Below are 27,281 nucleotides of genomic sequence, written 5' to 3' on the forward strand. Positions count from 1 at the left end.
GGTATACTGGGGTCGACGTGCTGTCAGTGAATTGAACCAGGGCATGTAAAGCATCTTGGGTAAACTATGGAAAGGTCTGTGGGGCCTGGATGTGGAAAGGGAGCTGTGGTTTTGGTGCATTACACATGACAGCTAGAGACTGAGTATGAATGAATGTGGCCTTTTTTGTCTGTTCCTGGCACTGCCTCACTGGAGGGGGGGAGGGGGAATGCTATTTCGTGTGTGGTGACGTGATGAGAGGAATGGATGAAAGTAGCAAGTATGATTATGTACATGTGTATATATGTATATGTCTCTGTTTGTATAAGTTGAAATGTATATGTGCATATGTGGGCATTTATGTATACGCATGTATGTGGGTGGGTTGGGCCTTTCCTCGTCTGTTTCCTTTTGCTACCTTGCTAACACGGGGGACGGCGGTTAAATAAAATAAAATTTTTTTTTATGTATATGTGTTTGTGTGTGTGTGCATGTACATGTATGGGCTTGTATCATTGTATGTGTATATGAGTGGATGGGTCTTTCTTCATCTCTTTCCTGGTGTTACCTCGCTGATGCGGGAAACAGCGATCAAGTATAATGATGGTAATAATGATAATGATAATCATTTATTTATTTTGCTTTGTCGCTACCTCCCTCGTTAGCGAGGTAGCGCAAGGAAACAGAGGAAAGAATGGCCCAACCCACCCACATAAACATGTATATACATACACATCCACACACGTGAATATATATACCTATACTTCTCAACGTATACATATATATACACACACAGACATATACATATATACACATGTACATAATTCATACTGTCTGCCTTTATTAATTCCCATCACCACCTCGCCACACATGAAATAACAACCCCCTCCCCCCTCATGTGTGCGAGGTAGCGCTAGGAAAAGACAACAAAGGCCACATTCGTTCACACTCAGTCTCTAGCTATCATGTAATAATGCACTGAAACCACAGCTCCCTTTCCACATCCAGGCCCCACAGAACTTTCCATGGTTTACCCCAGATGCTTCACATGCCCTAGTTCAATCCATTGACAGCATGTCGACCCCGGTATACCACATCGTTCCAATTCACTCTATTCCTTGCACGCCTTTCACCCTCCTGCATGTTCAGGCACCGATCACTCAAAATCTTTTTCACTCCATCTTTCCACCTCCAATTCGGTCTCCCACTTCTCCTCGTTCCCTCCACCTCTGACACATATATTCCCTTGGTCAATCTTTCCTCACTCATTCTCTCCATGCGACCAAACCATTTCAAAACACCCTCTTCTGCTCTCTCATCCGCACTTTTTTTTATTACCACACATCTCTGTTACCCTATTATTACTTACTCGATTAAACCACCTCACACCACATATTGTCCTCAAACATCTCATTTCCAGCACATCCACCCTCCTGCGAACAACTCTATCCATAGCCCACGTTGCAACCATATAACATTGTTGGAACCACTATTCCTTCAAACATACCCATTTTTGCTTTCCAAGATAATACTTTCAACTTCCACACATTCTTCAACGCTCCCAGAATTTTTGCCCCCTCCCCCACCCTATGATTCACTTCCGCTTCCATGGTTCCATCTGCTGCCAAATCCACTCCCAGATTTCTAAAAAACTCTACTTCCTCCAGTTTTTCTCCATTCAAACTTACCTCCCAATTGACTTGACCCTCAACCCTACAGTATCTATTAACCTTGCTGTTATTCACATTTACTCTCAACTTTCTTCTTTCACACACTTTACCAACTCAGTCACCAGCTTCTTCAGTTTCTCACATGATTCAGCCACTAGCGCTGTATCATCAGCGAACAACAACTGACTCACTTCCCAAGCTCTCTCACCCAGAACAGACTGCATATTTGCCCCTCTTTCCAAAACTCTTGCATTCCCCTCCCTAACAACCCCATCCATAAACAAACAACCATGGAGAAATCACACACCCCTGCCGCAAACCTACATTCACTGAGAACCAATCACTTTCCTCTCTTCCTACACATACACATGCCTTACATCCTCGATAAAGACTTTTCACTGCTTCTAACAACTTGTCTCCCACACCATATATTCTTAATACCTTCCACAGAGCATCTCTATCAACTCTATCATATGCCTTCTCCAGATCCATAAATGCTACATACAAATCCACTTGCTTTTCTAAATATTTCTCACATACATTCTTCAAAGCAAACACCTGATCCACACATCCTCTACCACTTCTGGAACCACTCTGCTCTTCCCCAGTCTGTTGCTCTGTATATACCTTCACCCTCTCAATCAATACCCTCCCATATAATTTACCAGGAATACTCAACAAACTTTTTTTTTATTATTATTTTGCATTGTCGCTGTCTCCCGCTCCTGCGAGGTAGCGCAAGGAAACAGACGAAAGAAATGGCCCAACCCACCCCCACACACATGCACACACACACACGTCCACACACACAAACATACACACCCACACATCCCAACGTACACACATATATACACACACAAACACTCACATATACACACATGCTCATTGTCTGCCCCTAGTCACCCCCATCGCCACCCCACCACACACGGAATAACATCCTCCTCCCCCTTCATGTGCGCGAGGCAGCACCAGGAAAAGACAACAAAGGCCCCATTCGCTCACACTCAGTCTCCAGCTGTCATGCAATAATGCCCAAAACCACAGCTCCCTTTCCAGATCAAGACCCCACAGAACTTTCCATGGTTTACCCCAGGTGCTTCACATGCCCTGATTTAATCCATTGACAGCACGTCGACCCCGGTATACCACATCGATCCAATTCAATCTATTCCTTGCCCGCCTTTCACCCTCCTGCATGTTCAGGCCCCGATCACTCAAAATCTTTTTCACTCCATCTTTCCACCTCCAATTTGGTCTCCCACTTCTCCTCGTTCCCTCCACCTCTGACACATATATCCTCTTGGTCAATCTTTCCTCACTCATTCTCTCCATGTGCCGAAACCATTTCAAAACACCCTCTTCTGCTCTCTCAACCATGCTCCTTTTATTTCCACACATCTCTCTTACCCTGACATTACTTACTCGATCAAACCACCTCACACCACATATTGTCCTCAAGCTTCTCATTTTCAGCATGTCCACCCTCCTGCGCACAACTCTATCCATAGCCCATGCCTCGCAACCATACAACATTGTTGGAACCACTATTCCTTCAAACATACCCATTTTTGCTTTCCGAGATAATGTTCTCGACTTCCACACATTCTTCAAGGCTCCCAGGATTTTCGCCCCCTCCCCCACCCTATGATTTACTTCCGCTTCCATGGTTCCACCCGCTGCCAAATCCACTCCCAGGTATCTAAAACACTTTACTTCCTCCAGTTTTTCTCCATTCAAACTTACCTCCCAATTGACTTGACCCTCAACCCCACTGTACCTAATAACCTTGCTCTTATTCACATTTACTCTTAACTTTCTTCTTTCACACACTTTACCAAACTCAGTCACCAGCTTCTGCAGTTTCTCACATGAATCAGCCACCAGTGCTGTATCATCAGCGAACAACAACTGATTCACTTCCCAAGCTCTCTCATCCCCAACAGACTTCATACTTGCCCCTCTTTCCAAAACTCTTGCATTCACCTCCCTGACAACCCCATGCATAAACAAATTAAACAACCATGGAGACATCACACACCCTTGCCGCAAACCTACATTCACTGAGAACCAATCACTTTCCTCTCTTCCACATGTCTTACATCCTCGATAAAAACTTTTCACTGCTTCTAACAACTTGCCTCCCACACCATGTATTCTTAGTACCTTCCACAGAGCATCTCTATCAACTCTATCATATGCCTTCTCCAGATCCGTAAATGCTACATACAAATCCATATGCTTTTCTAAGTATTTCTCACATCCATTCTTCAAAGCAAACACCTGATCCACACATCCTCTACCACTTCTGAAACCACACTGCTCTTCCCCAATCTGATGCTCTGTACATGCCTTCACCCTCTCAATCAATACCCTCCCATATAATTTACCAGGAATACTCAACAAACTTATACCTGTGTAATTTGAGCAATCACTCTTATCCCCTTTGCCTTTGTACAGTGGCACTGTGCAAGCATTCCGCCAATCCTCAGACACCTCACCATGAATCATACATACATTAGATAACCTTACGAACCAGTCAACAATACAGTCACCCCCTTTTTTAATAAATTCCACTGTAATACCATCCAAACCTGCTGCCTTGCCGGCTTTCATCTTCCGCAGTGCTTTTACTACCTCTTCTCTGTTTACCAAATCATTTTCCCTAACCCTCTCACTTTGCACACCACCTCGAACAAAACACCCTATATCTGCCACTCTATCATCAAAAACATTCAACAAACCTTCAAAATACTCACTCCATCTCCTTCTCACATAACCACTACTTGTTATCACCTCCCCGTTAGCCCCCTTCACTGAAGTTCCCATTTGCTCCCTTGTCTTACGCACTTTATTTTCTTCCTTCCAGAACATCTTTTTATTCTCCCTAAAATTTAATGATACTCTCTCACCCCAATTTATACCTCTGTAATTTGAACACACATCTTTATTCCCTTTGCCTTTGTACAATGGCACTATGCGTGCATTCCGCCAATCCTCAGGCACCTCATCATGAACCATACTTACATTGAATATCCTTACCAACCAGTCAACAACACCGTCACCCCCTTCTTTTTTAATAAATTCCTCTGCTGTACCTTCCAAATCCGCCGCCTTGCCGGCTTTCATCTTTCACAAAGTTTTCGCTACCTCTTCTCTGTTTATCAAATCATTTCCCCTGACCCTTTCACTTCGCACACCACCTCAACCAAAACACCCTGTATCTGTCACTCTATCATCAAACACATTCAACAAACCTTCAAAATACTCACTCCATCTCCTCACATCACCACTTATTGTTTTTACATCCCCATTTGCCCCTTCACCAATGTTCCCATTTTTTCTTTTGTCTTATGCATTTTATTTACCTCCTTCCAAAAATCTTTTTTTTTTTTTTTTTTTTTTTTTTTTTTTCAAACTATTCGCCATTTCCCGCGTTAGCGAGGTAGCGTTAAGAACAGAGGACTGGGCCATTGAGGGAATATCCTCACCTGGCCCCCTTCTCTGTTCCTTCTTTTGGAAAATTAAAAAAAATTGAGAGGGGAGGATTTCCAGCCCCCCGCTCCCTCCCCTTTTAGTCGCCTTCTACGACACGCAGGGAATACGTGGGAAGTATTCTTTCTCCCCTATCTCTATGGTTGTTTAATTTTTTCATGGGTGGGCTGCCAGGGAGGCGAACGCAAGAGTTTTGGAAAGAGGGGCAAGCACGAAGTCTGCTGCGGATGAGAGAGCCCGGGAAGTGTCAGCCGCCGTTCGCCGACGACACAGCGCCGGTGGCTGACTCATGTGAGAAACTGCAGAAGCCGGCGACTGAGCCCGGCAAAGTGTGTGAAAGAAGAAAGCCAAGAGCAAATGTGAACAATAGCAAGGCCACCAGGCACAGTAGGGCAGAGGGCCAAGTCAACTGGGAGGCAAGCTTGAATGGAGAAAAACTGGAGGAAGCAAAGTGCCCCAGGCATCTGGGAGCGGATCTGGCAGCGGACGGAACCATGGAAGCGGAAGCGAATCACAGGGTGGGGGAGGGGGCGAAAATCCTGGGAGCCCCGAAGAACGTGTGGAAGTCGAGAACATCATCTCGGAAAGCAAAAATGGGCATGCTCGAAGGAACAGCGGTTCCAACAATGCTGCATGGTTGCGACGCGCGGGCCACAGATAGAGTTGTGCACAGGAGGGTGGACGCACTGAAAATGAGATGCTTGAGGACAATGCGTGGCGCGAGGTGGCCCGACAGAGCAAGCAACGTAAGGGTAAGAGAGATGTGTGGAAACAAAAAGAGCATGGTTGAGAGAGCAGAAGAGGGTGTTTTGAAATGGCCTGGGCACACGGAGAGAATGAGTGAGGAAAGACTGACCAAGAGGACACATGTGTCGGAGGTGGAGGGAACGAGGAGAAGTGGGAGACCAAATTGGAGGTGGAAAGATGGAGCGAAAAAGATTTTGAGCGATCGGGGCCCGAACATGCAGGAGGGCGAAAGGCGGGCACGGAATCTTTTTATTCTCCCTAAAATTTAATGATACTCTCTCACCCCAACTCTCATTTGCCCTCTTTTTCACCTCTTGCACCTTTCTATTGACCTCTTGCCTCTTTCTTTTATACATCTCCCAGTCATTTGCACTGTTTCCCTGCAAAAATCATCCAAATGCTTCTCTCTTCTCTTTCACTAACAATCTTACTTCGTCATCCCACCGCTTACTACCCTTTCTAGTCTGTCCACCTCCCTCCTTTCTCATACCACAGGCATCTTTTGCGCAAGCCATCTCTGTTTCTCTAAATACATCCCATTCATCTCTCACTCCCCTTACATCATGTGCTCTCACCTTTTTCCATTCTGTACTCAGTCTCTCCTGGTACTTCCTCACACAAGTCTCCTTTCCAAGTTCACTTACTCTCACCACTCTCTTCACCCCAGCATTCTCTCTTCTTTTCTGAAAACCTCTACATATCTTCACCTTCGCCTCCACAAGATAATGATCACACATCCTCCAGTTGCCCATCTCAGCACATTAACATCCAAAAGTCTCTTTCACGTGCCTATCAATTAACAAATAATCCAATAACGCTCTTTGGCCATCTCTCCTACTTACATACGTATACTTATGTATATCTCTCTTTTTAAAGCAGGTATTCCCAATCACCAGTCCTTTTTCAACACACAAATCTACAAGCTCTTCACCGTTTCCATTTACAACACTGAACACCCCATATACACCAATTATACTCTCAACTGCCACATTACTCACCTTTGCATTCAAATCACCCATCACTATAACCCGGTCACGTGCATCAAAACTGCTAACACACTCACTCAGCTGCTTCCAGAACACTTACCTCTCATGATCTTTCTTCTCATGACCAGGTGCATAGGCACCAATAATCACCTATCTCTCTCTGTCCACTTTCAGTTTTACCCATATTAATCTAGAGTTTACTTTCTTACACTCTATCACATACTCCCACAACTCCTGCTTCAATAGTGCTACCTTCCTTAGCTCTTGTCCTCTCATCAACCCCTGACTTTACTCCCAAGACACTCCCAAACCATGAAATATTACATTTTGTAGCAACGTAAGCAAAAACACAATAAAACAAGAAAAAAAGAATGAAAGTAATAATTGACAAGGCATAAGGCAAATATGCACACAGATTACTGCTCAGCAACAATGCACTATCTTTACATGTGAGCAGAACAAAAATGAAATACCGAATCAGTGTGTTCACTCTTCACAGGAGCCACTACAAACATTATCTTACAAGTGTTTGGGGGAGGGTCTCACATGATGAGGGTGCTGCCACCTGAGGCGGGGTGTTGCCACAACTGGGAGCAAAGCCGCTGCTGGTGGGTACTCCCCTGACCCATAGGTGTCGTGGGGATTGGTGAAACCTGGGGCATAGGTGACATTAGTTTTCGCAAAGACAGGTGGCCACTGCCATCCAGCTTTATTGAGTATTGTTTATGCAGATTCACCTCCACTACCATCCCTGATCTGTGCGACACTTTCAAAGCGACGTCCTGCACACAGAGAGGGGTGCCTATGGACAGAGGAATGATGTGTGATCATATTCAGTAAAATCCGATTATGTAAGGTGGAGCCATGAATGAACTTTTTTTCAGATGACCATTTACCTCAAGTGTAGTGAAGAAGGAGGAGCTCTGTTCATGTTTCAGTTTAACACAAAACTGAATGAGAATGTTTGAATGAGCTAAGAATCTGTGTGCACCTAAGAATGGAAACGGAATAAAATTTGATTGGTAGATTGATATTTAGAAGAGATCAAAATGCGTATTCACCACATAAAAGAAGTTAGATAGTTTCCATGATTAACTTGATTTCTGTTTAAGTGACATTAATCAGACTTAATGTATGGTTTTATCTCATGAAAAAGAAAGAAGCCTATTAATCATAAGATGAAAAGGTAATAGGTTGAGGTCACTGTGATGGGAACCAGAAAGTGGTTACTGCTTATAACTGGATTTTTCTAGGACTGACTTTGATGACAACTTGCGATTGTGTTTCTTGAAACATGAGAGAGTGTTATGGTAAGAGGGCAAAGTCGTTGTTACATGGATGAGTGGGACTTGTACAAAAATTAGTGATTGGGTCAAAATGGATGGTGGAGGGATCAAGTTTTTTCACAGCAATATCTACAACTTTGATGTCAAAATCTGATGAAGTCTTTGTGTCTTAGGGAAAGCCATATGTAGGGAGAGTCTAATGATATAAGCCCTTTTTAGTTTGTAGCATGAAAAACAGCTTTTCCTTTTTCAGGTCACAGTAGCAATTATCTTTTTTAAGTTTGTAATAAAAAAAGCTTTATTCTATTCCAAGATTGATTTTGTTAGTTTAATTGTATTAGAATTTCTTGGAGTTAGAATGCAGAAAAATGGCTGGAAATGTACAGAGATCTTATTTGGTGAGAGCCCTTTACATTACCTTTATCTTAATGTTGTGGACAACTGTGAAATAGGACAAAAAAAAAAGAGCTGAGTAATTAATATTTTTCTGTGGTTTGTCTTTTATTGTTTATTTTTACCTCTGATCAGTTCGGTCCCCCTTCCCCAGCTTATGTGTATTTGTCAAATTGATCCAGTTATTCTCACACATGTCTTTGTGCAAGAAGGTAATGACTGTTTCTCTCATTTGAGCCAAACCACCATGTAGGTATCAGCAAATGTTTTAAGTGGTATTGTAGGGTTATGGGCATTACATATATTGAACTGCTTGGTTGCTGAAATACTTAAGAAAGTTTCTGCTTGTACCTTGTACTTTGAATCCAATGAATGGTAAAATATATTGAATATTGACACAGATAGATGGACAAAGTAATGACTTTGGATGTAATGCTGGTTCTTTATCACTTGGCTTTGATACACCGAGCACAAGTTTAGCATTTTCATATGAAGCTGTGTTTGTTTGCTGTTTTCTGAGAGAATGTGATTTTTTTTTCAGGTGGAGCAGTGGCCGTGGACTGTGTTAGCCGAACAGAAATAAGCAACAGGGTGGCAGGAGTGGTATTAGAAAATACCTTCACTTCTATACCAGATATGGCCAAGGTGCTCTTTTCCAGTGTGAAAATTCTCACCAAATTACCTTACTGGTGCCACAAGAATAAGGTATATATATGTATGCTGTCCTGTGTCTCTTTGTTTCATTAATTTTTTTCTACGCAGCAGTAAGGTAGAGCATACAGATTATCCTGCTGTTGCCTCAACTTAGCAACAAGATAGCTCTTACAAATCGTCCTACTTAAGTCTTTCATAAAGGCAGCCATCTTTTTGATATTTTCCCTCATTCTCTTCTTTCCCATATATCCTTATATTTTTATGTTAGCTGAGATGGCTTGGGCATCTTGATGCCCTAATGAAGGCTATCTCATTATTGTTATGTGGATAGGGTGCTGTTTTTTAAGTGCATTATACATGAGAGCTAGAGAATGGATGTGAGGGGGGGTGGTCTTTCTACAGGTACACCACAGAATTTCCGGCAACTGATGGTTTGGCACCTCCTTTAGTCCGGACAAAATTATGAGGGGAATTTGAAATTTCCATGGCCACCAGACTAGTTTACTGGGCAGCCACAGATGGCGTTGTGTGAAGGGCATGCTTTTTCCATTCTTTACACTCTTGTTGGTGGTGATACTGCAATTCTGTAAGATTCTTAGCTTATTTTGCTTAAATTTAACCCTAGCTATGGCTTCTAAGACATATGAGAGAGTCAGTCGTGGTGTGAAACGTAAACACCAGTACATATCGATTCAAGATAAAGTAGAACAGTTGAAAGAAATGGACTGTGGTGTTTTAGTGTGTAAGCTGTATGACTACAGTATTGGTTCATCAACTGTTTATGATATAAAGAAGCAAAGGGAGAAAATATTGAAATTCTATGCAGTCAGCAATTCCAAGAAGTAAATGACGATTAGAAGAACTATGAAAGATGGGAAGAGTACTGAGCATGATTGCGTGAGGATGGAATGGTTTTGACAGCATTGAAGTGATGAGTGGACTTGTCAGGTAGCATGATTATGGACCAGGCAAAGGTGTTCCATAAAGAACTTAAATTACAACATAAGCATGACTATAGTGAAGGATATTCAAGAAGCATCATGAATAAAGTGTATGGAGAAAAACGATCAGCAAACCATGAATTAGCTTCTGAGTGTGTGGACGAATTTGCAAAACTCATAGCTGACGAGCACCTCAGTCCTGAGCAGGTGTATAATGCAAACAAATACTTAAGACACATGGGAGATGTCTCCATGGTTGTTTAATTTGTTTATGGATGGGGTTGTTAGGGAGGTAAATGCAAGAGTTTTGGAAAGAGGGGCAAGTATGAAGTCTGTTGGGGATGAGAGAGCTTGGGAAGTGAGTCAGTTGTTGTTCGCTGATGATACAGCGCTGGTGGCTGATTCATGTGAGAAACTGCAGAAGCTGGTGACTGAGTTTGGTAAAGTGTGTGGAAGAAGAAAGTTAAGAGTAAATGTGAATAAGAGCAAGGTTATTAGGTACAGTAGGGTTGAGGGTCAAGTCAGTTGGGAGGTGAGTTTGAATGGAGAAAAACTGGAGGAAGTGAAGTGTTTTAGATATCTGGGAGTGGATCTGGCAGTGGATGGAACCATTGAAGCGGAAGTGGATCATAGGGTGGGGGAGGGGGCGAAAATTCTGGGAGCCTTGAAGAATGTGTGGAAGTTGAGAACATTATCTCGGAAAGCAAAAATGGGTATGTTTGAAGGAATAGTGGTTCCAACAATGTTGTATGGTTGCGAGGCGTGGGCTATGGATAGAGTTGTGCGCAGGAGGATGGATGTACTGGAAATGAGATGTTTGAGGACAATGTGTGGTGTGAGGTGGTTTGATCGAGTGAGTAACGTAAGGGTAAGAGAGATGTGTGGAAATAAAAAGAGCGTGGTTGAGAGAGCAGAAGAGGGTGTTTTGAAGTGGTTTGGGCACATGGAGAGGATGAGTGAGGAAAGATTGACCAAGAGGATATATGTGTCGGAGGTGGAGGGAACAAGGAGAAGAGGGAGACCAAATTGGAGGTGGAAAGATGGAGTGAAAAAGATTTTGTGTGATCGGGGCCTGAACATGCAGGAGGGTGAAAGGAGGGCAAGGAATAGAGTGAATTGGATCGATGTGGTATACCGGGGTTGACGTGCTGTCAGTGGATTGAAGCAAGGCATGTGAAGCGTCTGGGGTAAACCATGGAAAGCTGTGTAGGTATGTATATTTGCGTGTGTGGACGTATGTATATACATGTGTATGGGGGGGGGGGGGTTGGGCCATTTCTTTCATCTGTTTCCTTGCGCTACCTCGCAAACGCGGGAGACAGCGACAAAGTATAATAATAAAAAAAAAATATATATATATATATATATATATATATTTTTCTTTCTTTTCTTTCAAACTATTCGCCATTTCCCGCACTAGCGAGGTAGCGTTAAGAACAGAGGACTGGGCCTTTGAGGGAATACCCTCACCTGGCCCAATTCTCTGTTCCTTCTTTTGGAAAATTAAAAAAAAATGAGAGGGGAGGATTTCCAGCCCCCCCGCTCCCTCCCCTTTTAGTCGCCTTCTATGACATGCAGGGAATACGTGGGAATTATTCTTTCTCCCCTATCCCCAGGGATATATATATATATATATATATATATATATATATATATATATATATATATATATATGTATATATAACGTAGGTGGTGGCATTGGGATGTTTGAAGGCAAGCTAGTATGACTATGTATGTGTACATATATGTATATACATGTTTATGTATAGATATATGTGTATATGCACGTGTATGTGCATAGATGTGTCTGTCTTTCTTTGTCTGTTTCTTGGCACTACCTCGCTAATGCAGGAAACAGCGATCAAGTATGAAATATTTTTTTTTTTTTTTTTTTATACTTTGTCGCTGTCTCCCGCGTTTGCGAGGTAGCGCAAGGAAACAGACGAAAGAAATGGCCCAACCCCCCCCATACACATGTATATACATACGTCCACACACGCAAATATACATACCTACACAGCTTTCCATGGTTTACCCCAGACGCTTCACATGCCTTGCTTCAATCCACTGACAGCACGTCAACCCCGGTATACCACATCGCTCCAATTCACTCTATTCCTTGCCCTCCTTTCACCCTCCTGCATGTTCAGGCCCCGATCACACAAAATCTTTTTCACTCCATCTTTCCACCTCCAATTTGGTCTCCCTCTTCTCCTTGTTCCCTCCACCTCCGACACATATATCCTCTTGGTCAGTCTTTCCTCACTCATCCTCTCCATGTTCCCAAACCACTTCAAAACACCCTCTTCTGCTCTCTCAACCACGCTCTTTTTATTTCCACACATCTCTCTTACCCTTACGTTACTCACTCGATCAAACCACCTCACACCACACATTGTCCTCAAACATCTCATTTCCAGCACATCCATCCTCCTGCGCACAACTCTATCCATAGCCCACGCCTCGCAACCATACAACATTGTTGGAACCACTATTCCTTCAAACATACCCATTTTTGCTTTCCGAGATAATGTTCTCGACTTCCACACATTCTTCAAGGCTCCCAGGATTTTCGCCCCCTCCCCCACCCTATGATCCACTTCCGCTTCCATGGTTCCATCCGCTGCCAGATCCACTCCCAAATATCTAAAACACTTCACTTCCTCCAGTTTTTCTCCATTCAAACTCACCTCCCAATTGACTTGACCCTCAACCCTACTGTACCTAATAACCTTGCTCTTATTCACATTTACTCTTAACTTTCTTCTTCAACACACTTTTCCAAACTCAGTCACCAGCTTCTGCAGTTTCTCACATGAATCAGCCACCAGCGCTGTATCATCAGCGAACAACAACTGACTCACTTCCCAAGCTCTCTCATCCCCAACAGACTTCATACTTGCCCCTCTTTCCAAAACTCTTGCATTTACCTCCCTAACAACCCCATCCATAAACAAATTAAACAACCATGGAGACATCACACACCCCTGCCGCAAACCTACATTCACTGAGAACCAATCACTTTCCTCTCTTCCTACACGTACACATGCCTTACATCCTCGATAAAAACTTTTCACTGCTTCTAACAACTTTCCTCCCACACCATATATTCTTAATACCTTCCACAGAGCATCTCTATCAACTCTATCATATGCCTTCACCAGATCCATAAATGCTACATACAAATCCATTTGCTTTTCTAAGTATTTCTCACATACATTCTTCAAAGCAAACACCTGATCCACACATCCTCTACCACTTCTGAAACCACACTGCTCTTCCCCAATCTGATGCTCTGTACATGCCTTCACCCTCTCAATCAATACCCTCCCATATAATTTCCCAGGAATACTCAACAAACTTATACCTCTGTAATTTGAGCACTCACTCTTATCCCCTTTGCCTTTGTACAATGGCACTATGCACGCATTCCGCCAATCCTCAGGCACCTCACCATGAGTCGTACATACATTAAATAACCTTACCAACCAGTCAACAATACAGTCACCCCCTTTTTTAATAAATTCCACTGCAATACCATCCAAACCTGCTGCCTTGCCGGCTTTCATCTTCCGCAAAGCTTTCACTACCTCTTCTCTGTTTACCAAATCATTTTCCCTAACCCTCTCACTTTGCACACCACCTCGACCAAAACACCCTATATCTGCCACTCTATCATCAAACACATTCAACAAACCTTCAAAATACTCACTCCATCTCCTTCTCACATCACCACTACTTGTTATCACCTCCCCATTTGCGCCCTTCACTGAAGTTCCCATTTGCTCCCTTGTCTTACGCACTTTATTTACCTCCTTCCAGAACATCTTTTTATTCTCCCTAAAATTTAATGATACTCTCTCACCCCAACCCTCATTTGCCCTTTTTTTCACCTCTTGCACCTTTCTCTTGACCTCCTGTCTCTTTCTTTTATACTTCTCCCACTCAATTGCATTTTTTCCCTGCAAAAATCGTCCAAATGCCTCTCTCTTCTCTTTCACTAATACTCTTACTTCTTCATCCCACCACTCACTACCCTTTCTAATCAACCCACCTCCCACTCTTCTCATGCCACAAGCATCTTTTGCGCAATCCATCACTGATTCCCTAAATACATCCCATTCCTCCCCCACTCCCCTTACTTCCATTGTTCTCACCTTTTTCCATTCTGTACTCAGTCTCTCCTGGTACTTCCTCACACAGGTCTCCTTCTCAAGCTCACTTACTCTCACCACCCTCTTCACCCCAACATTCACTCTTCTTTTCTGAAAACCCATACAAATCTTCACCTTAGCCTCCACAAGATAATGGTCAGACATCCCTCCAGTTGCACCTCTCAGCACATTAACATCCAAAAGTCTCTCTTTCGCACGCCTGTCAATTAACACGTAATCCAATAACGCTCTCTGGCCATCTCTCCTACTTACATAAGTATACTTATGTATATCTCGCTTTTTAAACCAGGTATTCCCAATCATCAGTCCTTTTTCAGCACATAAATCTACAAGCTCTTCACCATTTCCATTTACAACACTGAACACCCCATGTATACCAATTATTCCCTCAACTGCCACATTACTCACCTTTGCATTCAAATCACCCATCACTATGACCCGGTCTCGTGCATCAAAACCACTAACACACTCATTCAGCTGCTCCCAAAACACTTGCCTCTCTTGATCTTTCTTCTCATGCCCAGGTGCATATGCACCAATAATCACCCACCTCTCTCCATCAACTTTCAGTTTTACCCATATTAATCGAGAATTTACTTTCTTACACTCTATCACATACTCCCACAACTCCTGTTTCAGGAGTATTGCTACTCCTTCCCTTGCTCTTGTTCTCTCACTAACCCCTGACTTTACTCCCCAGACATTCCCAAACCACTCTTCCCCTTTACCCTTGAGCTTCGTTTCACTCAGAGCCAAAACATCCAGGTTCCTTTCCTCAAACATACTACCTATCTCTCCTTTTCTCACATCTTGGTTACATCCACACACATTTAGGCACCCCACTCTGAGCCTTCGAGGAGGATGAGCACTCCCCGCGTGACTCCTTCTTCTGTTTCCCATTTTAGAAAGTTAATACAAGGAGGGGAGGATTTCTGGCCCCCCGCTCCCGTCCCCTCTAGTCGCTTTCTACGACACGCGAGGAATACGTGGGAAGTATTCTTTCACCCCTATCCCCAGGGATAATATACATATATATATACCTATACACATACACACACATACACATACATACGCACATATACACACACACACACATATATATACATATGAGAAATGTAAGAAACAATTTAGAAAACTGAAACTTCTAGCTTGAAATGAATGAAAAAAAAGAATGTCACATAATGGTTCAACCTCTGGCTATGGAAAAAAGGAAATATATATATATATATATGAAATATATATATGTATATATATATATATATATATATATATATATATATATATATATATATATATATAGGGAGCGGGGGGCTGGAAATCCTCCCCTCTCGGTTTTTTTTAATTTTCCAAAAGAAGGAACAGAGAATTGGGCCAGGTGAGGGTATTCCCTCAAAGGCCCAGTCCTCTGTTCTTAACGCTACCTCGCTAATGCGGGAAATGGCGAATAGTTTGAAAGAAAAAAAACATATATATATATATATATATATATATATATATATATATATATATATATATATATATATATATATATATATTCCCTGGGGATAGGGGAGAAAGAATACTTCCCACGTATTCCCTGCGTGTCGTAGAAGGCGACTAAAAGGGAAGGGAGCGGGGGGCTGGAAATCCTCCCCTCTCTTTTATTTATTTACTTTTTTTTTTTCCAAAGGAAGGAACAGAGAAGGGGGCTGGATGAGGATGTTTCCTCAGAGGCCCAGTCCTCTGTTCTTAACGCTACCTCGCTGACGCGGGAAATGGCGAATAGTATGAAAGAATATATATATATATATATATATATATATATATATATATATATATATATATATATATATATACATATATATATATATAGTTAGTGGTTTTGATGCACGAGACCGGGTTATAGTGATGGGTGATTTGAATGCAAAGGTGAGTAATGTGGCAGTTGAGGGAATAATTGGTATACATGGGGTGTTCAGTGTTGTAAATGGAAATGGTGAAGAGCTTGTAGATTTATGTGCTGAAAAAGGACTGATGATTGGGAATACCTGGTTTAAAAAGCGAGATATACATAAGTATACTTATGTAAGTAGGAGAGATGGCCAGAGAGCGTTATTGGATTACATGTTAATTGACAGGCGCGCGAAAGAGAGACTTTTCGATGTTAATGTGCTGAGAGGTGCAACTGGAGGGATGTCTGATCATTATCTTGTGGAGGCTAAGGTGAAGATTTGTATGGGTTTTCAGAAAAGAAGAGTGAATGTTGGGGTGAAGAGGGTGGTGAGAGTAAGTGAGCTTGGGAAGGAGACTTGTGTGAGGAAGTACCAGGAGAGACTGAGTACAGAATGGAAAAAGGTGAGAACAATGGAAGTAAGGGGAGTGGGGGAGGAATGGGATGTATTTAGGGAATCAGTGATGGATTGCGCAAAAGATGCTTGTGGCATGAGAAGAGTGGGAGGTGGGTTGATTAGAAAGGGTAGTGAGTGGTGGGATGAAGAAGTAAGAGTATTAGTGAAAGAGAAGAGAGAGGCATTTGGACAATTTTTGCAGGGAAAAAATGAAATTGAGTGGGAGATGTATAAAAGAAAGAGACAGGAGGTCAAGAGAAAGGTGCAAGAGGTGAAAAAAAGGGCAAATGAGAGTTGGGGTGAGAGAGTATCATTAAATTTTAGGGAGAATAAAAAGATGTTCTGGAAGGAGGTAAATAAAGTGCGTAAGACAAGGGAGCAAATGGGAACTTCAGTGAAGCGCGCAAATGGGGAGGTGATAACAAGTAGTGGTGATGTGAGAGGGAGATGGAGTGAGTATTTTGAAGGTTTGTTGAATGTGTTTGATGCTAGAGTGGCAGATATAGGGTGTTTTGGTCGAGGTGGTGTGCAAAGTGAGAGGGTTAGGGAAAATGATTTGGTAAACAGAGAAGAGGTAGTAAAAGCTTTGCGGAAGATGAAAGCCGGCAAGGCAGCAGGTTTGGATGGTATTGCAGTGGAATTTATTAAAAAAGGGGGTGACTGTATTGTTGACTGGTTGGTAAGGTTATTTAATGTATGTATGACTCATGGTGAGGTGCCTGAGGATTGGCGGAATGCGTACATAGTGCCATTGTACAAAGGCAAAGGGGATAAGAGTGAGTGCTCAAATTACAGAGGTATAAGTTTGTTGAGTATTCCTGGTAAATTATATGGGAGGATATTGATTGAGAGGGTGAAGGCATGTACAGAGCATCAGATTGGGGAAGAGCAGTGTGGTTTCAGAAGTGGTAGAGGATGTGTGGATCAGGTGTTTGCTTTGAAGAATGTATGTGAGAAATACTTAGAAAAGCAAATGGATTTGTATGTAGCATTTATGGATCTGGAGAAGGCATATGATAGAGTTCATAGAGATGCTCTGTGGAAGGTATTAAGAATATATGGTGTGGGAGGCAAGTTGTTAGAAGCAGTGAAAAGTTTTTATCGAGGATGTAAGGCATGTGTACGTGTAGGAAGAGAGGAAAGTGATTGGTTCTCAGTGAATGTAGGTTTGCGGCAGGGGTGTGTGATGTCTCCATGGTTGTTTAATTTGTTTATGGATGGGGTGGTTAGGGAGGTGAATGCAAGAGTTTTGGAAAGAGGGGCAAGTATGAAGTCTGTTGGGGATGAGAGAGCTTGGGAAGTGAGTCAGTTGTTGTTCGCTGATGATACAGCGCTGGTGGCTGATTCATGTGAGAAACTGCAGAAGCTGGTGACTGAGTTTGGTAAAGTGTGTGAAAGAAGAAAGTTAAGAGTAAATGTGGATAAGAGCAAGGTTATTAGGTACAGTAGGGTTGAGGGTCAAGTCAATTGGGAGGTGAGTTTGAATGGAGAAAAACTGGAGGAAGTGAAGTGTTTTAGATATCTGGGAGTGGATCTGGCAGCGGATGGAACCATGGAAGTGGAAGTGGATCATAGGGTGGGGGAGGGGGCGAAAATTCTGGGAGCCTTGAAGAATGTGTGGAAGTCGAGAACATTATCTCGGAAAGCAAAAATGGGTATGTTTGAAGGAATAGTGGTTCCAACAATGTTGAATGGTTGCGAGGCATGGGCTATGGATAGAGTTGTGCGCAGGAGGATAGATGTGCTGGAAATGAGATGTTTGAGGACAATGTGAGGTGTGAGGTGGTTTGATCGAGTAAGTAACGTAAGGGTAAGAGAGATGTGTGGAAATAAAAAGAGCGTGGTTGAGAGAGCAGAAGAGGGTGTTTTGAAATGGTTCGGGCACATGGAGAGAATGAGTGAGGAAAGATTGACCAAGAGAATATATGTGTCGGAGGTGGAGGGAACGAGGAGAAGAGGGAGACCAAATTGGAGGTGGAAAGATGGAGTGAAAAAGATTTTGTGTGATCGGAGCCTGAACATGCAGGAGGGTGAAAGGAGGGCAAGGAATAGAGTGAATTGGAGCGATGTGGTATACCGGGGTTGACGTGCTGTCAGTGGATTGAATCAAGGCATGTGAAGCGTCTGGGGTAAACCATGGAAAGCTGTGTAGGTATGTGTATTTGCGTGTGTGGACGTATGTATATACATGTGTATGGGGGGTTGGGCCATTTCTTTTGTCTGTTTCCTTGCGCTACCTCGCAGACGCGGGAGACAGCGACAAAGTATAATAAAAAAAAAATAATATATATATATATATATATATATATATATATATATATATATACATTTTATTTATTTTTTTGCTTTGTCGCTGTCTCCCGCGTCTGCGAGGTAGCGCAAGGAAACAGACGAAAGAAATGACCCAACCCACCCCCATACACACGTATATACATACACGTCATCACACGCAAATATACATACCTATACATCTCAATGTACACATTCATATATACACACACAGACACATACATATATACCCATGCACACAATTCACACTGTCTGCCTTTCTCACTTCTCCTCGTTCCCTCCACCTCCGACACATATATCCTCTTGGTCAATCTTTCCTCACTCGTTCTCTCCATGTGCCCAAACCATTTCAAAACACCTTCTGCTCTCTCAACCACGCTGTCTTTATTTCCACACATCTCTCTTACCCTTACATTACTTACTCGATCAAACCACCTCACACCACATATTGTCCTCAAACATCTCATTTCCAGCACATCCACCCTCCTGCGCACAACTCTATCCATAGCCCACGCCTTGCAACCATACAACATTGTTGGAACCACTATTCCTTCAAACATACCCATTTTTGCTTTCCGAGATAATGTTCTCGACTTCCACACATTCTTCAAGGCTCCCAGGGTTCTCGCTCCCTCCCCCACCGTATGATTCACTTCCGCTTCCATGGTTCCATCCACTGCCAGATCCACTCCCAGATATCTAAAACACTTTACTTCCTCCAGTTTTTCTCCATTCAAACTTACCTCCCAATTGACTTGACCCTCAACCCTACTGTACCTAATAACCTTGCTCTTATTCACATTTACTCTTAACTTTCTTCTTTCACACTTTTTCCCAAACTCAGTCACCAGCTTCTGCAGTTTCTCACATGAATCAGCCACCAGCGCTGTATCATCAGCGAACAACAACTGACTCACTTCCCAAGCTCTCTCATCCCCAACAGACTTCATACCTGCCCCTCTTTCCAAAACTCTTGCATTCACCTCCCTAACAACCCCATGCATAAACAAATTAAACAACCATAGAGACATCACACACCCCTCCCGCAAACCTACATTCACTGAAAACCAATCACTTTCCTCTCTTCTTACACGTACACATGCCTTACATGCCTTACATCCTCGATAAAAACTTTTCACTGCTTCAACTTGCTTCCCACACCATATATTCGTAATACCTTCCACAGAGCATCTCTATCAACTCTATCATATGCCTTCTCCAGATCCATAAATGCTACATACAAATCCATTTGCTTTTCTAAGTATTTCTCACATCCTTTCTTCAAAGCAAACACCTGATCCACACATCCTCTACCACTTCTGAAACCACACTGCTCTTCCCCAATCTGATGCTCTTTGCATGCCTTCACCCTCTCAATCAATACCCTCCCATATAATTTACCAGTAATACTCAGCAAACTTACACCTGTGTAATTTGAGCACTCACTTTTATCCCCCTTGCCTTTGTACAATGGCACTATGCAAGCATTCCGCCAGTCCTCAGGCACCTCACCATGAATCATACATACATTAAATAACCTTACGAACCAGTCAACAATACAGTCACCCCCTTTTTTAATAAATTCCACTGCAATACCATCCAAACCTACTGCCTTGCCAGCTTTCATCTTCCGCAAAGCTTTTACTACCTCTTCTCTGTTTACCAAATCATTTTCCCTAACCCTCTCACTTTGCACACCAACTCGACCAAAACACCCTATATCTGCCACTCTATCATTAAACACATTCAACAAACCTTTGAAATACTCACTTCATCTCCTTCTCACATCACCACTACTTGTTATCACCTCCCCATTAGCTCCCTTCACTGGAGTTCCCATTTGCTCCCTTGTCTTACGCACTTTATTTACCTCCTTCCAGAACATCTTTTTATTCTCCCTAAAATTTAATGATACTCTCTCACCCCAACTCTCATTTGCCCTCTTTTTCACCTCTTGCACCTTTCTCTTGACCTCCTGCCTCTTTTTTTATACATCTCCCAGTCATTTGCATTTTTTCCTAGCAAAAATCGTCCAAATACCTCTCTCTTCTCTTTCACTAATAATCTTACTTCTTCATCCCACCACTCACTACCCTTCCTAATCAACCCACCTCCCACGCTTATCATGCCACAAGCATCTTTTGCGCAAGCCATCACTGCTTCCCTAAATACATCCCATTCCTCCCCCACTCCCCTTACCTCCTTTGTTCTCACCTTTTTCCATTCTGTACTCAGTCTCTCCTGGTACTTCCTCACACAAGTCTCCTTACCAAATCATTTTCCCTAACCCTCTCACTTTGCATACCACCTCGACCAAAACACCCTATATCTGCCACTCTATCATCAAACACATTCAATAAACCTTCAAAATACTCACTCCATCTCCTTCTCACATCACCACTACTTGTTATCACCTCCCCATTACCCCCTTCACTGAAGTTCCCATTTGCTCCCTTGTCTTACGCACTTTATTTACCTCCTTCCAAAACATCTTTTTATTCTCTAGAGAATTTAATGATACTCTCTCACCTCAACTCTCTTTTGCCCTCTTTTTCACCTCTTGCACCTTTCTCTTGACCTCCTGCCTCTTTCTTTTATAGATCTCCCACTCATTTGCATTTTTTCCCTGCAAAAATTGTCCAAATGCCTCTCTCTTCTCTTTCACTAATGATCTTACTTCTTCATCCCACCACTCACTACCCTTTCTAATCTGCCCACCTCCCACACTTCTCATGCCATAAGCATCGTTTGCACAAGCCATCATTGCTTCCCTAAATACATCCCATTCTTCCCCCACTCCCCTTACCTCCTTTGTTCTCACCTTTTTCCATTTTGTACTCAGTCTCTCCTGGTACTTCCTCACACAAGTCTCCTTCCCAAGCTCACTTACTCTCACCACTCTCTTCACCCCAACATTCTCTCTTCTTTTCTGAAAACCTCTAAAAATCTTCACATTCGCCTCCATAAGATAATGATCAGACATCCCTCCAGTTGCACCTCTCAGCACATTTACATCCAAAAGTCTCTCTTTCGCGCGCCTATCAATTAACACGTAATCCAATAACGCTCTCTGGCCATCTCTCTTTTTTACATATGTATACTTATGTATATCTCTCTTTTTAAACCAGGTATTCCCGATCACCAGTCCTTTTTCAGCACATAAATCTAAAAGCTCTTCACCATTTCCATTTACAACACTGAACACCCCATGTATACCAATTATTCCCTCAACTGCCACATTACTCACCTTTGCATTCAAATCACCCATCACTATAACCCGGTCTCGTACATCAAAACCACTAACACACTCATTCAGCTGCTCCCAAAACACTTGCCTCTCATGATCTTTCTTCTCATGCCCAGGTGCATATGCACCAATGATTACCCATCTCTCTCCATCACCTTTCAGTTTTACCCATATCAATTGAGAATTTACTTTCTTACGCTCTATCACATACTCCCATGACTCTTGTTTCAGGAGTAGTGCTACTCCTTCCCTTGCTCTTGTCCTCTCACTAACCCCTGACCTTACTCCCAAGACATTCCCTAACCACTCTTCCCCTTTACCCTTGAGCTTCGTTTCACTCAGAGCCAAAACATCCAGGTTCCTTTCCTCAAACATACTACCTATCTCTCCTTTTTTCTCATCTTGGTTACATCCACACACATTTAGACACCCCAGTCTGAGCCTTCAAGGAGGATGAGCACTCCCCGCATGACTCCTTCTTCTGTTTCCCCTTTTAGAAAGTTAAAATACAAGGAGGGGAGGGTTTCTAGCTACCCGCTCCCATCCCCTTTAGTCGCCTTCTATGACACGTGAGGAATGCATGGGAAGTATTCTTTCTTCCCCAGGGATTTGGTAAACAGAGAAGAGGTAGTAAAAGCTTTGCGGAAGATGAAAGCCGGCATGGCAGCAGGTTTGGATGGTATTGCAGTGGAATTTATTAAAAAAGGGGGTGACTGTATTGTTGACTGGTTGGTAAGGTTATTTAATGTATGTATGACTCATGGTGAGGTGCCTGAGGATTGGCGGAATGCTTGCATAGTGCCATTATACAAAGGCAAAGGGGATAAGAGTGAGTGCTCAAATTACAGAGGTATAAGTTTGTTGAGTATTCCTGGGAAATTATATAGGAGGGTATTGAATGAGAGGGTGAAGGCATGTACAGAGCATCAGATTGGGGAAGAGCAGTGTGGTTTCAGAAGTGGTAGAGGATGTGTGGATCAGGTGTTTGCTTTGAAGAATGGATGTGAGAAATACTTAGAAAAGCAAATGGATTTGTATGTAGCATTTATGGATCTGAAGAAGGCATATGGTAGAGTTGATAGAGATGCTCTGTGGAAGGTATTAAGAATATATGGTGTGGGAGGCAAGTTGTTAGAAGCAGTGAAAAGTTTTATCGAGGATGTAAGGCATGTGTACATGTAGGAAGAGAGGAAAGTGATTGGTTCTCAGTGAATGTAGGTTTGCGGCAGGGGTATGTGATGTCTCCATGGTTGTTTAATTTGTTTATGGATGGGGTTGTTAGGGAGGTGAATGCAAGAGTTTTGGAAAGAGGGGCAAGTTTGCAGTCTGTTGTGGATGAGAGAGCTTGGAAAGTGAGTCAGTTGTTGTTTGCTGATTGTACAGCGCTGGTGGCTGATTCATGTGAGAAACTGCAGAAGCTGGTGACTGAGTTTGGTAAAGTGTGTGAAAGAAGAAAGTTGACAGTAAATGTGAATAAGAGCAAGGTTAGTAGGTACAGTAGGGTTGAGGGTCAAGTCAATTGGGAGGTAAGTTTGACTGGAGAAAAACTGGAGGAAGTGAAGTGTCTTAGATATCTGGGAGTGGATTTGGCAGTGGATGGAACTATGGAATCAGAAGTGAATCATAGAGTGGGGGAGGGGGCGAAAGTTCTGGGAGCGTTGAAAAATGTGTGGAAGTCGAGAGCATTATCTTGGAAAGCAAAATTGGGTATGTTTGAAGGAATAGTGGTTCCAACAATGTTGTATGGTTGCGAAGTGTGGGCTATGGATAGAGTTGTGCGCAGAAGGGTGGATGTGCTGGAAATGAGATGTTTGAGGACAATATGTGGTGTGAGGTGGTTTGATCGAGTAAGTAATGTAAGGGTAAGAGAGATGTGTGGAAATAAAAAGTGTGGTTGAGAGAGCAGAAGAGGGTGTTTTGAAATGGTTTGGTCACATGGAGAGAATGAGTGAGGAAAGATTGACCAAGAGGATATATGTGTCAGAGGTGGAGGGCGAGGAGAATTGGGAGACGAAATTGGGAGTGGAAAGATGGAGTGGAAAAGATTTTTGAGTGATCGGGGCCTGAACATGCAGGAGGGTGAAAGGCATGCAAGGAATAGAGTGAATTGGAACGATGTGGTATACCACGGTCAACGTGCTGTCAATGGATTGAACCAGGGCATGTGAAGCGTCTGGGGTAAACCATGGAAAGTTCTGTGGGGCCTGGATGTGGAAAGGGAGCTGTGGTTTCGGTGCATTATTACATGACACCTAGAGACTGAATGTGAACAAATGGGGCCTTTGTTTTCCTTTCCTAGCGCTACCTTGCACACACGAGGGGGGAGGGGGATGTTATTTTATGTGTGGCGAGGTGACAATGGGAATGAATAAAGGCAGACAGTATGAATTATGTACATGTGTATATATGTATATGTCTGTGTGTGTATGTATATGTATACACTGAGATGTATGGGTATGTATATTTGCATGTGTGGACGTGTGTGTATATACGTGTGTATGTGGGTGGGTTGGGCCATTCTTTCGTCTGTTTCCTTGCGCTACCTCGCTAACGCGGGAGACAGAGACAAAGCAAAATAAATAATAAATATAATATACATAGGGGATAGGGGAGAAAGAATACTTTCCACGCATTCCTTGCGTGTTGTAAAAGGCGACTAAAGGGGATGGGAGTGGGGGGCTGGAATCCCCCCCTCCTTTAATTTTAACTTTATAAAAGGGGAAACTGAAGAAGGAGTCACACGGGGAGTGATCATCCTCATCGAAGGCTCAGATTGGGGTGTCTAAATGTGTGTGGTTGTAACCAAGATGAGAAAAAGTAGAGATAGGTAGTATGTTTGAGGAAAGGAACCTGGATGTTTTGGCTCTGAGTGAAAGGAAGCTCAAGGGTAAAGGGGAAGAGTGGTTAGGGAATGTCTTGGGAGTAAAGTCAGGGGTTAGTGAGAGGACAAGAGCAAGGGAAGGAGTAGCACTACTCCTGAAACAGGAGTGGTGGGAGTACGTGAAAGAGTGTAAGAAAGTAAACCCTAGATTGATATGGGTAAAACTGAAAGTTGATGGAGAGAGATGGGTGATTATTGGTGCATATGCACCTGGGCATGAGAAGAAAGATCATGAGAGGCAAGTGTTTTGGGAGCAGATGAGTGGGTGTGTTAGTCGTTTTGATGCACGAGACCGGGTTATAGTGATGGGTGATTTGAATGCAAAGGTGAGTAATGTGGCAGTTGAGGGAATAATTGGTGTGCATGGGGTTTTAAGTGTTGTAAATGGAAATGGTGAAGAGCTTGTAGACTTATGTGCTGAAAAAGGACTGGTGATCGGGAATACCTGGTTTAAAAAAGAGAGATATACATAAGTATACGTATGTAAGTAGGAGAAATGGCCAGAGAGCATTACTGGATTACGTGTTAATTGATAGGCACGCGAAAGAGAGACTTGGATGTTAATGTGCTGAGAGGTGCAACTGGAGGGATGTCCGATCATTATTTTGTGGAGGTGAAGGTGAATATTTGTAGAGGTTTTCAGAAAAGAAGAGAGAATGTTGGGGTGAAGAGAGTGGTGAGAGTAAGTGAGCTTGGGAAGGAGACTTGCATGAGGAAGTACCAGGAGAGACTGAGTACAGAATGGAAAAAGGTGAGAAGAAAGGTGGTAAGGGGAGTGGGGAAGGAATGGGATGTATTTAGGGAAGCAGTGATGGCTTGCGCAAAAGATGCTTGTGGCATGAGAAGCATGGGAGGTGGGTAGATTAGAAAGGGTAGTGAGTGGTGGGATGAAGAAGTAAGATTATTAGTGAAAGAGAAGAGAGGCGTTTGGACAATTTTTGCAGGGAAATAATGCAAATGACTGGGAGATGTATAAAAGATAGAGACAGGAGGTCAAGAGAAAGGTGCAAGAGGTGAAAAAGAGGGCAAATGAGAGTTGGGGTGAGAGAGTATCATTAAGTTTTAGGGAGAATAAAAAGATGATTTGGAAGGAGGTAAATAAAGTGCATAAGACAAGGGAACAAATGGGAACTTCAGTGAAGGGGCTAATGGGGAGGTGATAACAAGTAGTGGTGATGTGAGAAGATGGCGTGAGCATTTTGAATGTTTGTTGAATGTGTTTGATGATAGAGTGGCAGATATAGGTTGTTTTGGTTGAGGTGTGCAGAGTGAGAGGCTTTGGGAAAATGATTTGGCAAACAGAGAAGAGGTAGTAAAAGCTTTGCAGAATATGAAAGCCGGCAAGGCGGTAGGTTTGGATGGTATTGCAGTGGAATTTCTTAAAAAAGGTGGTGACTGTATTGTTGACTGGTTGGTAAGGTTATTTAATGTATGTGTGACTCATGGTGAGGTGCCTGAGGATTGGCGAAATGCTTGCATAGTGCCATTGTACAAAGGCAAAGGGGATAAAAGTGAGTGCTCAAATTACAGAGGTATAAGTTTGTTGAGTATTCCTGGGAAATAATATGGGAGGGTATTGATTGAGAGGGTGAAGGCATGTACAGAGCATCAGACTGGGGAAGAGCAGTGTGGTTTCAGAAGAGGTAGAGGATGTGTGGATCAGGTGTTTGCTTTGAAGAATGTATGTGAGAAATACTTAGAAAAGCAAATGGATTTGTATGTAGCATTTATGGATCTGGAGAAGGCATATGAAAGAGTTGATAGAGATGCTCTGTGGAAGGGATAGGAAATATATGGTGTGGGAGGCAAGTTGTTAGAGGCAGTGAAAAGTTTTTATCGAGGATGTAATGCATGTGTAGGTGTAGGAAGAGTGGAAAGTGATTGGTTCTCAGTGAATTTAGGTTTGCGGCAGGGGTGTGTAATGTCTCTATGGTTGTTTGATTTGTTTATGGATGGCGTTGTTAGGGAAGTGAATGGAAGAGTTTTGGAAAGGGGCAAGTATGCAGTCTGTTGTGGATAAGAGAGCTTGGGAAATGAGTCAGTTGTTGTTCGCTGATGGTACAGTGCTGGTGGCTGATTCGTGTGAGAAACTGCAGAAGCTGGTGACTGAGTTTGGTAAAGTGTATGAAAGAAGAAAGCTGAGAGTAAATGTGAATAAGAGCAAGGTTATTAGGTACAGTAGGGTTGAGGGACAAGTCAACTGAGAGGGAAGTT

The 27,281-nt window shown here is 42.8% G+C and overlaps 1 protein-coding gene across 2 annotated transcripts in view; it reads left to right on the forward strand.

The window, feature by feature from the left end:
• Window positions 1-27,281, forward strand: part of Bem46 (abhydrolase domain containing 13-like protein Bem46) — a 103,768-nt gene that overhangs the window by 63,797 nt on the left and 12,690 nt on the right. For both annotated transcript variants that reach the window (XM_071661100.1, XM_071661101.1), the window contains exon 5: window positions 9,095-9,258. In XM_071661100.1, coding sequence (XP_071517201.1) covers window positions 9,095-9,258 — 164 coding nt within the window. The remainder of the gene's footprint in view (window positions 1-9,094; window positions 9,259-27,281) is intronic.

The sequence above is a fragment of the Panulirus ornatus genome, chromosome 73, assembly GCF_036320965.1.
Source record: "Panulirus ornatus isolate Po-2019 chromosome 73, ASM3632096v1, whole genome shotgun sequence".
NCBI classification, from domain to species: domain Eukaryota; kingdom Metazoa; phylum Arthropoda; class Malacostraca; order Decapoda; family Palinuridae; genus Panulirus; species Panulirus ornatus.